This window comes from Typopeltis vanoorti, chromosome 11 (genome assembly GCF_054136105.1).
Source record: "Typopeltis vanoorti isolate ZY-2024b chromosome 11, IOZ_Tvanoo_1.0, whole genome shotgun sequence".
Taxonomy (NCBI): domain Eukaryota; kingdom Metazoa; phylum Arthropoda; class Arachnida; order Uropygi; family Thelyphonidae; genus Typopeltis; species Typopeltis vanoorti.
Genome location: NC_143559.1, coordinates 109,823,690 through 109,841,060, shown reverse-complemented (window position 1 = coordinate 109,841,060; position 17,371 = coordinate 109,823,690). Strand labels below are relative to the sequence as shown.

Sequence of the window (17,371 nt, the reverse complement as noted above, 5' to 3'; positions counted from 1 at the left end):
ACAAACGTAAATGACATTCATCCTCACTTGCAGTCTCCCAAACCAGACATCTTACTCCTGATGGAAACCCAGAATGCAAGATTGCAGCTACATTTACTAACAGCTCCAGTTGTCAAACAACAAAAACTTCAAAAGCAAAACACTAACAAATATAATAATAATAATAATAATAATAATAATAATAATAAAAGTATGCTTCTATAAAGATGTATAACTGCTTACCTTTGGTTAACCAGATAGCTTAAATTTATGATTTAAGCTATCCGGTTAACCAAAGATTAATATAAATTAAAATAAAGGACAATCAACTGATTATTGGAAGGGTCACTACCCAGACCAGTTTTGACCTTTATTTGAGGTCTTATCACTGGGAATCAGAGCCATAATGCATAGTATTATACATGTCTGTAAGAATATGTGCTTTGCAGTATGGGATACTATGGCAACTGATGTGAAGTCATTAGCCTGCATATACAAGTTGCCCAGTCGTGAAGTTACTTCACCCACAAACTTTGCTTACACTTGGATAATGGATTAAACCAAGGATATAATTTCTTGGCTTCTTTAATTGATAATATAACCAAATATAAACACTTTCAATAAGTCAGTCATGTGTCAATGAGGAATCTGGTTAGCATTTTCTCTGACTAGAGAAAGTATGTTTGTGGAAACCAGTCATACCATAGGAAAGTAGGGTTGTCTTGGCTAGAGAGGCTATATGTTGTGCATCACAAGCTCATTGGTGGTCCATTGAATTTATCTATTTAAATATTTTTTGCACTGTCACTATCATGAATTAATTTTGCATGATATGTGTGGCATATGGATGGATATATATATATATATATACATACATATACACACACACTAGGTGGTATCAGAAAGTTTCGAGGCTAGGTTTGTAACATGCCAACAGATGACAGCACAAGGCTGCACGCACAGTCACAGGGAGCACCTACCTTCATAAGTCAGTGTGCCAAAAGACATCGTCCTGTGTACATCGGGAGCTGTGCAACTCATGCTATTCTGACCACCTGCATTACCACATCAGCAATTTCATCATGGACAGCAAGTTAGAACAAAGAGCAAACATGAAATTCTGCACGAAACTGGGCAAATCTGCTACAGAGATGTTAGACATGATTCGGCCAGTTAACAGCGATGCTGCAATGAGTCGTTCGAGGTGTTTTGAGTAGTGTGCTTCAAGAGTGGAAGAACACCACTGGAAGACGACTGAGAGATCAGGAAGATCTTCAATGAACTCAATGAACCCCAAAAAAAATGTAGAAACCATTCGGCAACTTGTGCATGAGGATCGTCGGAGAACACTCCACAACATTGCTGCCATTGTTGGTGTGTCATATGGAACAGTCCGGGCAATCCTCAGGTGTGATTTGAACATGTGGCATGTTGCTGCCAAGTTCGTCCTCAGGCTGCTGACCCAGGAGCAGAAGGAACACCACATCGAAGTCTGCCAAGAACTCCGTCAGCGTGCTGTGAATGACCCATCTTTCATGTCAAGGATCATTACCAGTGACAAAACTTGGGTGTACAACCCTGAGACAAAGCAGCAGTCTTCACAGTGGAAGAGCCCATCATCTCCACGACTGAAAAAGAGACTAGGCAGGTCCACGGCTCAACCAAGTGTATGCTCATAGTCTTTTTGGACATTTGCGGCATTGTGCATTGAGAATTCGTCCTCAGGGACCAGACCATCAATAGTGAGTTCTACTGTCAGGTTTTAAGGCATCTGAGGGAGGACATTTGGCGAAAGCGACCGGATTTGTGGTGCGCGAAAAATTGGATGCTCCATGATGACAATGCACCCTGTCACCGAGCTCTCCTCACACGTGAGTTTCTCGCCAGAAACAACATGATCTCACTTCCACACCCACCCTACTCGCCAGATTTGGCTCCTGCAGACTTTGCCCTCTTCCCGAAGATGAAGATCCAGCTTAAAGGTCACCGTTTTGACACCATTGCGGAGATCCAGCACGAATCGCGTAGGATGCTTGACATGCTTCAAAAAAAAGACTTCCAGGACACATTCCAGAAGTGGCAAGAACGCTGGGAGCACTGTATTGATATGCAAGGGGACTATTTTGAAGGTGATAGTGTGTTAACATAGATAAATAAAGTAATTTCTCGTAAACAGAGCTAGTCTCGAAACTTTTTGAAACTGAGTGTGCATATATATATATATACCACCTCGTATATATATATGCACACTCAGGTCTCTTTTTATGCGGATTTGAAGTTATGCACCGCATAACTTCAAAACATTATGTACCGTTGTAAATAATGAACAGCGTGTTGCAGCACATTCTGGCTTAACATGAGTAACATGTAAGCAGTGAGTGTCCGTGAAGTTTAATTTTGCATGTGGGTAAGTGTTTGTCTTTTCATTATCGAAAGTCTAAATTTTGCTAAGTTTTATTTTAAAGATTTAATTTGGCCCAATGGGGGAAAAAAAGCACCAAATTAAAGCAATTTCTTTGAAAATCGCAATTTTAGATTGCTTTGCAAAAGGAGAGGAATCTATGGCGATTAGTAAACATTTTAATTTAGGCAAATCTACTATAAGAGCAATTAAAAAGAATGCAGTCGCAATAAGAAACTCTGTCATTTCTGGCACAAAACTAAGTGCCACATTATCATCGTACTCGAGATGCTTTATTAGAAAAAAACTGAACAAGCGCTCGTAATTTGGATTGAAGAATTAACTCAAGGAAGAATTCCTATAAGTGGTTATTTAATTAAACAAAAAGCTTTTCGGTTTTATGAACAGATGAAGCAATTGGAGCTGTCTACTTTCGCTTCCCAGGCTGATAAACAATTTTTGGCTAGCAAAGGATGGTTAACCGGGTTTTTAAAAAGGAATGAGTGAAGATTACAGGCGAGGTTGCAGCAGCAGATGAAGGAGCAGCCAAAAATTTTCAAGAGAAGTTAGCCAAAATTATTGAAGAAGGCGGATATTGTCCCGATCAAGTGTTTAATGCCTAGTCGAACTTACATCGTAAAGTCTGAGAAAAAAGCAAGTGGGTTTAAAGCAAGCAAATATCGAGTAATATTGTTACTTTGTAGCAATGCATCAGGAAATCGAATGTTGAAACCTCTCCTAGTAAATCGATCTCTAAGACCACGTGCTCTAAAAGGCAAAGATCTAAAACAGCTACCTGTACATTGGATAGCTAATACAAAGGCCTGGATAACAACTGCTGTATTTACTGAATGGTTCAATAATTGCTTTGTACCAGAAGTGGAAACATATATGAAGCAAAAAGCTCTCGATTTTAAAGTTTTATTAATTGTCCATAATGTAGCAAGTCATCCGCATTTTTAGCATCCAAATGTGCAGGTAGTGTTTTTTCCACCCAATACAAGCATTATTCAGCCATTAGATCAAAGCATAATTGCTACTTTTAAAAAATATTAGCACACTTTTCAATTTATATTGGATAAACTAGAAAATGAATCATTAACAGTAAATGACATTTGAAAAAAATTTCTATTTTGGACTGCTTAAATCATATTACATCTGTTATCGCTGAAATAAGACCACAAACTTTGCCTGCTGGAAAGCAGCATGACCTGGATGTGTTGCAACCATGCAAACATCTACATTATCAGCTGAAATCATTACTTTGGCACAGGAAATTGGTGGAGAAGGTTTTGATACATTTAGCCAGAATGATCTAGATGAATTGCTTGTAGATAATTCCTTAAGTGACGATATTATTGGATATCAGTTAACTTTAGATATCGTCGAAGATCCATAAAACGATAGTGAAGCGGAAGAAAAACCTGTCCCCCTCACTGCAAATATAATTCGAGAAGGTCTTGAATTGTGCAATAAATTGGAAAATCATTTTCTTGTTGATGACACAAATCCTGAACGAGCCTTTAAATTCCAACGTGAGCTGGAGAACTGTATGTCTGGATATCATGACATCCAAACTGTATGTCTGCCTTTGCAATACAGATCTGATGCGTTGACTATCTCTTCTGGTGATGAAAATGATTTCGCACCAGTTCGCAAATGTTGCTGAATAAGTGACGATAATTCTGATGACAAAATGTAAAAAAAAAAAAAAAAATTGTTACTTTTCAATAAAATTAAATGAATAAAGCTTTAAAACAAACTTCATCATAAATTCCTGCCATGTACCCTCAAGGGATGTACAGGATATGATAGCACTACATGAAAAATTTACATCATTACTAACTTCCTATCTACCATTTTTTCCACCAAATCAGTCTGTTACCTGTCAAGACTCCAACATTATCAGATCTTATATTTCTCTCTTCATAGGCAGTTTTTATTGTATCAATCCACCTATATCTTGTTCTTCCTCTGGGTCGTTTTCCTGTCAACCTGGCAGAGAATACTTGTTTTGCTAATCTTTCCTCGCCCATTCTGTTTAAGTAACCATACCACCTTAGATTAGTCCTGCTAACGCATTCCTGGATGCTGACAATGTCAAGTTCTTTCCTAATATCCTCGTTTTTAATATGATATTACCATTGATGCCATCTGTTTATGCCTCTAATCTTTCTCAGGACTCTCATATCTGCAGTCTCTAGTCTTTGGTCAAGTGTTTTACTTCTGACCCAGCTCTCAGATCCTTTAAGTTAAAACTAGTTTGGACACTGTCTTGTATACAGCTAATTTAGTGTTTGGACTAATTTTTCTCATATTCCATATGAATTTATTCAATTGACTGCCTACCATACCAGCTTTGTTGATTCTGTTGTCTATTTCCATATTTAATTTACCATCTTCACTAAATGTTTTACTTGTTCCACAGGTTCTCTATTCATAACACAGTTGACATTTTCAATGATTCTGCCTATTTTCATTGTCTTTGTCTTTTTATTGCTGACCTTCATACCATATCTATTACAACAGTTATTTAATTTAGTCAGGGAATCGCGAAGACTCGTAGCAGATTTATTTAGAAGTATAACATTGTCCACATAAAGAAAAGAGCTGACATTAACATCTAAATTTTGATATCATGTTTTTTAATACTACTTTCCTTCATAATGTGATCCATATAGATAATGAATAACAGAGGTGATAATGTACATCCTTGTTTGACACCAGATTTAACATTAAACCATCTTCCTGTACTTCCTTCAATTCTTACTGCTGACTTACAACTCAAATAAAGATTAAGTATTGTTTGATATAATGCCCCATTGACACCATATAACTGTAGCTTATTGAATAGCTTCTTTCTCGGCACCTTGTCATATGCCTTTTCCAGATCGACAAAACTTAAATATTGATCTTTGTTATATTCCCATGCTTTCTCAACTATTTGTCGTAAAGTGAAGATCTGATCCTGGCAGTCTCTATTTGGCCTGCATCCAGCTTGTTCTTCACCATGCTTTTCTTCCAAAATTCTTCTCAACCGTTTCTCAAGTATACTTGCATAAATCTTGCCAGGAACACTCACTAAGGAAATACCTCTGTAATTCTCACATTCAGTTTTATTTCCTTTTTTATATATGAGTACTATGAGAGCTTTACTCCAATCATCAATCACAGGAATTCGTCCCTCTGTCCAGGCTTTCTGAATTATGCAGTGCAGCCACTGTAAGACTTTTATACCACCATACTTCAGCATGTCTGGTCGAATAACATCTACTCCTGCTGCCTTTCCACATTTCAAGCCTTTGATGGCATTTTCTACTTCAAGTATGGTTATGTATTCCTGACTGTATGCTGTGTAGTGTTTTTTATCACTGTGCTATCACTGCTTGTTTCATTTAGCAATTTTTCAAAGTAATTACTCCATACTTCAAGGATATCTTTTTCTCCCGTTTTCATGTCACCTTTATCATATCTAATTCCTTTTACAGCAATCTTTCCTCCATTTCTAAGCTTCTTCAACAACCTCCAGAATATCTTACCACTTTCTTGGTATTTATTTTCTATGTTCTTGCCAAAGTCCTCCCATGACTTTTGTTTAGCTAGTTTTACACAGTGGCTCTGTATTCTCTCAGAGCACAAGCTGACTTATTTGCCAGGAACTTTTGATATGCTTTCTTCTTTTCCTTCAATGCCTCTTTAACTTCCTGTGTCCACCATGGAGTTCTTATTTTTTTTATCCTTGCAGACAACCTCACCACATGCCTCTCTGGCTGAATCAATCAGTGTTTTCTTCAAGGCTTGCCACTGAATTTCCAAGGTTTGGTTGCTGTTCTCAAACTTTCATTTTTTCTTCAATAATCGTTGTGTATTTTAGTCTACAGTTCTCATCTGAGAGTTGCTCAACTTTTATTCTCTTTAAAATTTTCTTACATGTTATTCTTTTCAATATGAAATTCAATTTTATTCTGCTCAGACTAAATAGCGATCACTTCCAATTTCAAATCCTCTATACACTCTGGTGTTCTGCACCAGGGAGAAAACATCACTATCAACAATAACATAGTCAATGAGACTTTTCTTATTCCTTGCCTCTTCTCTCCATGTGAATTTGAGCACATTTTTACTTTGGAACATGGTGTTAGTAATAACCAGTCTATGTCCTGAGCAGAAATCCAACAGGTATTTGCCATTATTATTAGCTTTGCTCTTTTCTCCAAATTTTTCCAAAATATTTTTGTATATCTGACAATCATTTCCTACTCTGCTATTTAGATCCCCAACAAGGACCTACTTTTCCTTGTAGGTCCTTCTCTTTCATTCTATCAAATAGTTTGTTTTATACAGCTCTCTGAAGCATAAGTGATATTTGTATCCATTGAAATGGATAAAAGTTGAATATCGTGGGGTTATGAAATTCTTTGTAAAAAATGGTTTAATGTTAAAAGAAATTCATTTGAAGTTAATAAAAGTTTATAGGTACTGTTCTCCTTCGTTTTTGACAATTAAGAAATAGGCTGCCGACTTTAAACGTGGCCCTACCAGCCTTTGAGATGATCCACATGAAGGACGTCTAAAAAGTGTAACATACCAGAAATCATTGAGCACACAATATGACATTGGATTACTGGCGAGTCAAATTGCGTGAAATTGCTGATACTATAGACATTTCAAAAGAACAGTAGGATATATTTTGCATGAAGAATTGCAAATGAAAAAACTTTGCACAAGATGTGTGCAGTGTGTGCTCACTCACAGCAGATCAAAAATGCATGTGCATGAAAATCTCTGAACAGTGCTAGGAGCATTTTTACAAGAATTAAACTGATTTTGTGTGTTGATTTATTACTATGGATGAGACTTGGATTCACCATTACACACAAGAATCCCAACAGCAGTCAAAACAGTGGACAGAAGCCAGTTGGTCACGGCATCGGTGTTTTGGGATGCTAAAGGCATTTTGTTTATTAATTATCTTGAAAAGGGAAAAACGATAACTGGGGAATATTATTTCAATCTTTTAATCATTTTAACCAGACTACATGAAAAAATTTGTGAGAAAAGACCCGGTTTGCAGAAGAAAAAAATCATCTTTCATCAGGACAATGTACCTGCCCACAGTGGTGTTTATTAGGAAAATTAATGGATCTGCACTATGAATTGTTGGAACATCCATCCTGTTCCCCAGATTTACATCCCTCTGACTTCTATCTCTTCCCAAAACTAAAACTCTTGCTTGCTGGTCAGCATTTTTCTTCGAATCAAGAGGTGATTGCATCTATAGAGGGGTATTTTGCAGATCGTACTGAAAACTACTACTACAGGGATGAGATAATGGCGCTGGAGCATCACTGGGATAAATGTATTAGTCAGAGATTATGTTGAAAAATAAAAATAATTTTGAAATTATAAATTTGTGTTTCCATTGTTAGGCCAAGAACTTTTCAGACCACCCTCATATATCCCTTATTCTATTAAATTTGTGTGTTGATTTATATTCTTATTCCTATTCCCCAGAATATATTTATATTGATATATTCTGGGGAATAGGGATTTAATAGAATTTCAGTTACAATAAAATTAGATTTTATTAGATACTGGTTAAGGATTTAAAAAACAAAATCTTAAATTAAGAATTATGGTTAATTGCACTTAGAGATCTTCAATTAGATTTTATCTTGTTTAATTTATTTTTGTGTTTTTAAATCTCTGATATTTATTTTATTTATTTATTTATTTTTTTTTTTAGAAAGCACTTCTCAACACCAGTATATTGAGATTCAGCAAGTTGAAAAAGAATTGCCTGATTTTTTGAAAGCACTTCCAGAGAGTTCTGTATGTGATGTTCACAAACAGATCCAAGGAATGGTCCAAAAAATTAGGAAATACAATGAAAAATCAATAGATGACCTTTCAGAATTAATGCAAGATTACTATCAAGCTATAAATAAGAGGTTTGAAACTCATCCATTGTATCATGGTAAATAATATTAAACTGTCTCTTGCATTTTTTTTTAATTTTTTCATAATCTTTTGTAACAAACATAATGTATTAGAACTTTATACAGAATGATTTGTAGCTTATATCTCCTAGAATGCTCTTTTATTTCACAAAGTTTCAAAATAAGTGCAGGTAAAAGAGTGCTGCCTGCCTACCGTACCTTTTATAAATTAGCCTTTGCCATATAATTGCTATTACTGTATGAACCATGATCAGTTTTGTGAGTTCAAAGTGGTATACCACTTAGAATAGTCTAACATAATATTTTATTATGCATTTCCTGTTGAGTTTTCATTTAATTTGCTCTTAATTTTCTGATTTTTGTGATAATTTTTCATCTACTGTATTTATGTAACCAATATTAATAAAGTCAGGATCTTTTTTGATATTTCAGTTTTCATGTGATGCTCTTACTGAAACTATCTGTTCACATCCCTAATTTTGCTATTATTCTCAACTGTTTTATTTCAGATCCATAGATCAGAATTGATTTGAACATCATCTGATATACTGCTAATCAGTTGTTGTGGATAATTTCTCTTAGATTGCATTAAAATTTTAATTGGCTCCCAATCATACTACCATTACTTATTCTGGTATCTATTTCCATATTTTTATTTGCCATCTGTACTAAAATTTATGAATAACTACATATATTTTACTCATTCTATAGCTTCACCTTTGAAAATGCAATTTTTCTTGCTAATTTTCATTCTACATTTGCCAAGTTTAATATCGTCAGTGTTTTATATTGTATTATTTTCTCTCTTTATCTTTTTTATTTTTTTTTTAGAAGGACATCATTAGGAAAAGAAGACTGGTTAACAGCATTCAAAACATGAGTTGTAATTCAACTACAATGAGTTATGTAATACAATTACATAACTCATTCATCATCATCATCATCAAATTCCTGACATGCATCCTCAAGGGGTGTACAGGATATGATAGTACTACATGAAAAACTTGCGTTACCACTAACTTCCTATCGACAATTTTCCTCCAAATCAGTCTGTTCTTTTCAAGACTCCAACATTATCAGATCTTATATTTCTGTCTTCTAAGAGACTGACTTACTGACACTTACTGTATCAATCCATCTATATCTTGGTCTTCTTCTGGGTCTTTTTCCTACCAACCTGGTAGACAACACTTGTTTTGCTAATCTTTTCTCTCCCATTCTGTTTAAGTGACCATACCACCTGAGATTAGCTCTACTAACACATTCCTGGATGCAAACAATGTCAAAAAAGTTCTTTCCTAATATCCTCATTTTTAATATGATATATTGATGCCATCTGTTCATGCCCCTAATCAGAACCGGTGCTAGGGTCTTTGCTGCCCGCATGCAATGTCTATCTAAGTGCCCCTGTAACGATCAGGACTTGTGTGGTTCTTTTACGATAATAAAAATTTTAATTATTTGAAATTTCTTAAATAAATTTTGACAGACCTGCCACACGTTGGTTCGCTGAATGTAACGAACCGCGGGTGTTGACTAAGCAGGATAATCGTTAAAAACCCGAATATTCAAAAAATTCTCAAAAGTTAAAGCAAATTTTGATAAAGCCACCTCACTTTAATCGTTGAATATAATGATACAGGGATTATAGCCCTCTCACCAACCCAAATCGCTAACAAAATTAAAATGAATTTTAATTAACGTTAAAATTTATTTGAACTAAAGTTTAAAAAATTCTTGCATTTTACAAGTTACTAAATTCTAAGTAACTTGTAAAAAATTTTTAATAATTTTTATAAGTGGAACTATCTTTTAAGAAAATAAAAGAAGCTCAAGATAGATGAGAAAATAAGAAAAGAATTCAGAAATAATTAGAACATTTAATATAAGTATTCAAAAAGTAACATCTTTACAGAATAACAGAAAATAAATTAAATTACATAAATATACTTGACATTTTTTTAAATTAAAATTTTAGGGTTTTTGATTGCATATTCATATTGATTGCATAACATCTAATTCCACACATATATCATTTTCAATAGCTATTAACACCAAACTAACAAGCCTTTTTTGTGACATACTTGTTCTTAAGTAGGTTTTAAATTAAAACCTTCTTTTAATCAATTTCAACTTGGAAAAGGAACGTACACCGCTCGCTATACTAACAGGTAAGGTTAATAGTATTCTTAAAGCAATTGAAAAGTTAGGGAAAGATAAATTATTGGCCAAAATAAAATTAAGAATATCGAAAGGGTTTTGAATATTTAAATTATCCTTCCGAAAAATATCCCGGAAAATACATAACTCGTCATATAGTTCTATTGCATTTATGTCTTTATTGTCACCGTCCTTCAAGAGAATCTCTAAATCATCATAATTTTTTCGTAAATCTTCGCTATTAATTTGTAGTAATCTATACAAGAAATTGAAATTATCGTAATATGTTTTTAGTTGTTCAAAATGTTCTATTAATGAACACATTGCAACATCTAGAAGTGTATAAAACACATTCACTGTAAATTTATCTTCTGCCGATTGTGGCATTTCGTCATGATGCTTGTAGTCAAATTGCCGTGTCTTCTTTCGTCGCCGGACTTCCGTACCAGTTTTAAATTCTTGTTCTCCGTCCACCTCTTCACTCAGTTCTTTTGCCATTTTAGAACTTCTTTAAAATTTGTATCTATTGATACTCTTTTAAGAATATTTTTAAGTTTTCGATAGATTCTAAAGCAAGTGTAATGTTCATATTTTTGTCTTGAAGCATTTTACTCACAGGGTTTATTCTGTTAGTAAATCATGCCCAGTTATAAGAGAGCAAATAAATTTGTAGTCCTTTATTTTAGCACATAATGTTTGTGCTTCATGCTGAGTTTCTTTATTAAAATCTTCATTATTTAAAATTTCAAAAAGTGCATCGTAAATTTCTCGTAATTGATATCGCATAGGGAGCTGATTGCATTAATTTTTACTTTCCCATCGTGTATCTGATGGCTGTTTCAATGTTAAATTTTTTACGAACTTTAAAAGGATTGCCCAATGTTTGTAAGAGAATGAAAAGAAACAAGCGTTCTAAACATTCGTCCAGTGTTTCTTTTCCATTGAGTCTCTCAATCAATAGTAGTTTTGTTTTTTAAATTTTTATCTACTTCCTTCCATTTTAAGAAATTTTTCATGTGAGTTAAACTAGTCTCATGTATATGCAAAGTTGTACTTGCATTTCTCCAATCGTTATAGCCTTCTACAAGACTACTTGATTCGGTAGGTGCAAAAGGTTTGCAACAAAAGCAAAAAACAGAATTTAAAGTTTTGGAATAAATGAGCCATGTTCTTAGCACGAGGTCACCGTTTTCCATTTTTCAGTTATAATACGTATCGCCAAATTTATGACCATATGTATCTCTGGGATGTATTATTTTTTTCTTTTGAACAGGCCCCATTTCAATTAAAACAACTCGTAATTTTTCATCAATATTTCCCCATTCACCTGGATCTTCTAAATTTACAGAGACTAACAATGTGTTAGTTTCATGGTCAACTACAACTAAATCTTCTAACTATTTTTCACTTAAATCATGCATCTTGTTATCTTGTTCAATAGTTGCAATAGTACTTTCATGAAAACTGGATGATGTACACGGTTCTTCAACTCTGATTTCTGATGTATCGAGTTGGTTATAATCTGCATCAGAATATTTTAACAAATTTATTAAGCGCCTCAGTTTGTTTCTTAACATCTGCTCCTTTTGCAGCATGACGCTTATGATTTTGTGCACCAGATAACTTTTTTTTAATTTTTGATTCCATTTCTATTTTATACCCACAAAAAATTATTACACAACACAAAGACGAAATAATAGTCTGCACTGTGCTACTGTCAGTAGCCTACTGAGATGCGTACCACATGACTAGTTAACTAGCAACAAATGTTTTGTACGAAAATTCGTTTCTGCACATAAAAACCGTTCACCATTTCACTTTAGATAGACTGCAGTAGACACAACATTCTTTGGGCAAGCATTTAGCCTGCTCTCGCTGCAAAATTGTAAACAGCCAGCTGATCAAAGAGGCTGCAATATACAATTTTTTAAAATTTTTATTCGGTGTATCCGGCCAATATTTATTTTAATATTGATCGTTCTAAGATTTTTTTGTTTTCATGATAAAAATTTTGTTTCTTAAAAATGACTTATGAACGGTGCCCCGGTGGTGGTTCCCCCCTTCGTAGCAGCACCCACATGCTCTGCATGCCTGCTTCTGCCGGTCCTGCCCCTAATCTTTCTCGGGACACTCATATCTGTGGTCTCTAGTCTTTGGTCAAGTGTTTTATTTTTAACCCACCTCTCAGATCCATAAGTTAAAATTAGTTTGAGCAGTGTCTTGTATACAGCTAATTTAGTGTTTTGAACTAATTTCTCTCTTATTCCATATAAATTTATTCAGTTGACTTCCTACCATACCAGCTTTGTTGATTCTGTTGTCTATTTTTGTATTTAATTTATCATCTTTATTAAAAATTGTGCCTAAGTAGCTGAAATGTTTTACTTGTTCTATAGGTTCTCCTTTCACAATGCAGTTCATATTTTCACTTCTTCTGCTATTTTCATTGTCTTTGCCTTGTTATTTGCTGACTTTCATGCCATATCTATTACAACAGTTATTCAATTTAGTCGGGAATCTGGCAGACTTGTGTCGGATTTATTTAGAGGTATAACATTATCTGCATAAAGCAAAGAGCTGAGATTAACATCTCCAATTTTGATATCAGGTTTAATACCACTTTCCTTCATAATACGATCCATATAGATAATGAATATCAGAGAGGATAATATACATCCTTTTCTGACACCAGATTTAACATTAAATCATGCTCCTGTACTTCTTTCAATTCTTACTGCTGACTTACAGCTCAAAGACCAAGTATTGTTTGATATAAAGCCCCATTGACTCCATACAACTGTAGCATTTTAAATAGTTTTCTCTTGGTACCTTGTCCCAGTTTTGGACCATCCACCTTACTTGCCAGACTTAGCTCCATTCGACTTTTACCTTTTTCCAAAGTTGAAATCCGCATTGAAGGGCACCCATTTTCACTCAGTGGATGAGGTAAAGGAGAAAACGGCAGGGGTACTGAAGCAGATGACAACTGATGACTTGCAGCACTGCTTCCAACAATGGAAAATTCATATGCAATGGTGTATAGATAGAGGAGGGGAGTATGTTGAAGGGGATAACAATTAAGTTGTACAATTGTAATAATAAACCACATTATTGCAACCCATTATTTAATAGCCACACTTCGTAGTAAAACATAGTATATCAGTGCTGTGGGATAGTTTGCATTTGAGGAAAAAAAGGGAAAAGTGCATTCACACAAGGTGAACTCATTTCCTTTCATTAAGAAATGAAATTTATGAATGAATTAGGCCAATATTTATGATAATCCTATTCATAAAAGGTGGGAAAGCCATTGCATCTTAGTACTGTTAGGTGAGCCAGGGGTTGGATAATCTTGGAATCCTGATTTAGAGCATGTTTTTCTATTTAGAGATTAAAGAGATTAAACATGGTCATTTCAGATGCATATTTAGGCATAGGTGCTGATTTACACTTAATGGAATGAATACAACACAGAGAAATGCTTAAACAGCAGGTTTAATCGAGCCAATATTTTGTCTCTGTCACTGAAACATCTCCAGGAATATAGTATTAAAATTATAACACAACAATAAGTGGAAGAAATTAATGGTTTTGAACCTGAAGTCCTAATGAGACACACTATAGAAGCTGTTGGGTGAGAGGCCTAAGAATTAGTTTCACAAATCTTGGGAAGTTTAACTTGGTCTTTTTCAAGCCATATTTCGACCCACATGTTCAGAAGTTATGCACTTTGTGGCATAACTTTCATATTCACATGATTTATTATAACAAAAAATATGGAAAGTGTGGCTAATGTTTTAAGCATAAAACATAATTGCTTTGCTTTGTTTTGTTCTGTTGCATTTAATATAAATGGCTATTATCATAGTAAAAGAAGCTTTCATTTTCATGAATTGGCTAGCAGGTGGTATGCTTATTTTCATGTGATTTTGCATGCGATTTAATATGCTTCATTCCAGGTATAAGTTTTATATATGTCAGCCTCACACACACGAGGTTTTAAGAAATGAGACAAGATTGCATTTTGGTGGCATTAAAATTTACCATGTAATGCTCACCCCACTTGAGAATGGCAAGGAGATCAGTGTTTAAGGCATTGTTGTTTAAAGAAGATCTTGAAGCATGAATTACCTGAGAACCACAGAGTTTAGAAAATGAAAAAGAGGAGTGGAAAGTTCTGTCATCAGCAAAGGTGTGAATAGGATTGGATGTATAGGTGGAAGCACAGAGCTCGGAGACACACCAGCATTGATTGAAATTTCTGATGAAAGGAAACCATCCACCATGACCTGCAATTTATTTTATTTATTTCGTATGATGATACAACGGCCATGAGCAACTTTTATGGGGAGATATGGCACCATCTCAATCCACCCCACTCCATTTTATCTGGCGAATCAATGACCTGCAATGAATACTGGTGAGGAAGCTGACAGGCCATTCATGAATACCATAAGATGGTAGCTTGGTAAGAATGTGACAACATCAGACTTGAACAAATGCCATGGAAATATCAGGAGTGCATGACTTATTTTTTATGGTATTAACAACACCACACAATTTTATCAATGAGATGTTTTATTAACTTATATTTCACTGATTTTCACCTCGGCATCATCAGAGCACAACACACTTGTACACACGACAGTGAGTGAGTGAGTGAAATGATATAATTGCAAGGACACCTATGCAGGAGTTTTGCTTAGGATAACAGTCTCCCAAATTTTTGGCAAATTAATGCAACCATATTTGTTAAGGTTGAGAGAATTCTTCAGAGCCATTGCTGACTCAAAAAATAATCTTTCAGATCTATACTGACTTCTAAATAGCACATTTGTTTTCCTCCATCTAATCCTGTGTGAAGGAGTGTCCAAAACGTGGTCTGCCAGTTTTTTTCCCGTTAGAGGGCACTGAAAATAGGACTTTAGATCTTTTGTCCTTTGCAATTACAGGTAACCCTCATATAACGCTGTCTACAAATTGTAGTATCCTTCGTTCAATGCGGTTTCGATATAACATGGTCTACAATTTCTAGTAACCGTTTTTTTTTTCCATATTTTCACAGGACTTAAAAATCAAATTTTATCTTCATTAAATTTGTGTCTGCCCGTATCACGCAAGTAGTTATAAGTATCGAATTTGGTTTTATTGTATCACTGTATAAGGTACTGTACAGAGGCTTTTGCAGTCTGTGTCATTCTCAACAAATAGTGCAATTAGAGACAGATGGAATAAAAACGGCACTAGCTAATAAATCACATGTCCCCTCTCACAGAAACTATGCTGTATAGACTTAAGAAAAATCATATGTTGCACTGAAACACAGTATCTAACTAAAAACTATTGTCCAATTTTTTAATTATGAAATAAGTGTTTGTTTTATTGCATTTGAAATTCTCGAAGTCATTATGACAGATCACAAAGGCTAACTTAAAATAAAAGACTACCAAGAATTCAAAAATGCCATATAATGAATGTGCGAGTTTGCCTGCCAAGAAGCCATACAACCAAGGGTTGAAATGTTTGTGTGAGTTGAGCCAGTCAGTAATGAGAAGTTCCATCGGAACGATAAATGATAATTCCCTGTTGTGAATGTGTTAAAACTAATAGTGAATGTTTGTTATGACAGTTTCAGATGTTATAGAATTCGATTGAAGAGAATTTGCATTTCAACTCGACACTTGTCGGGTGCTTTTGTCTTTGGATCGCATGATCTTTTGTTAATACTGCACCAATCATATGCACGTCTTTATAGCTGCTGTCTTGTGTAAAACAAAATTCACCTTGTACATATTGTAACAATTAAAAAAAAAACATGAATAATTTATAAGCGTATAAAAGAATATAACCTGTAAATCGTTGACATGCCAGCAAATTTCTCAGACGTGCTACCTCTGGCACGAGTGCCATAGTTTCGCCATCTAGGGTTTATGTATAAAGTGTTTATTGTTGAAAATTGTTTTTGTTTTCTGCCAGGAAAGCGCATTTAAAATCATAAGTGTGTTATTCTCAAGCTGAGCAGTTTATTTTCTGGTGAGTTACATACATATGTAATGCTTTTTCTTATGTAAAAGTTTATTTTTATTGTAATGGCCACTAAAACTTCAACGAAAGGGAAAAAACCAACATTGAAGAGGAAATTCATTTCTCTCGAAGAAAAAATTAAAATCTTGGATCAGTTGAAAATTGAAGAAAAACCAGGAGTTGTTGCAAGGACTCTGAATTTAAATGAATCAACAATTCAAACAATCAAACAAAATAAACATAAAATCCCAGAAAGTGTTATTGCATGGTCAACGGTAAGTGCAAAGCGCGTTGCTCGTGCTTGCAATATTCTAATAGAAAAAAATGGAGAAATCTCTAATGATTTGGATAGAAGATTGCACTCAAAAGAAAATTCCTTTGGATAGACACCTTATTAAGCAAAAAGTTCTCAAAGTTTATAAACATTTAAAAGAATTTGATCAAGATTCTTCAGAAGAAATCTCTCAGAATGGATTTTGTGCCAGTAAGGGTGAGTTCGAAAACTTTAAAAAGCGATTTTCTTTGTATAATCTTAAAATCCAGGGAGAATCAGCATCAGCAGACGTTGAAGCTGTCCGGAAATACCCAGCAGAACTTTTAAAAATCATTAAAGAAGGTGGTTACAGTGCAGACCAGGTGTTCAATGCAAATGAATCTGGGTTATATTGGAAAAAAATGCCAAAACGCACCTATATTTTGAAAAATGAAAGATCAGCTCTTGGATTCAAAGTTTCCAAAGATAGAATTACTCTACTGTATTGTAGTAATGCATCAGGGATTACATGACAAAACCAATGTTTATTAACTGATCCGCAAATCCTCGTGCGATGAAAGGGCTCAACAAGCT

General features: G+C 34.6%; 1 protein-coding gene across 2 annotated transcripts in view; it reads left to right on the top strand.

Moving 5' to 3' along the window:
* Window positions 1-17,371, top strand: part of LOC150101928 (rab5 GDP/GTP exchange factor-like) — a 114,019-nt gene that overhangs the window by 50,594 nt on the left and 46,054 nt on the right. For both annotated transcript variants that reach the window (XM_090400191.1, XM_090400192.1), the window contains exon 4: window positions 8,127-8,357. In XM_090400191.1, coding sequence (XP_090256317.1) covers window positions 8,127-8,357 — 231 coding nt within the window. The remainder of the gene's footprint in view (window positions 1-8,126; window positions 8,358-17,371) is intronic.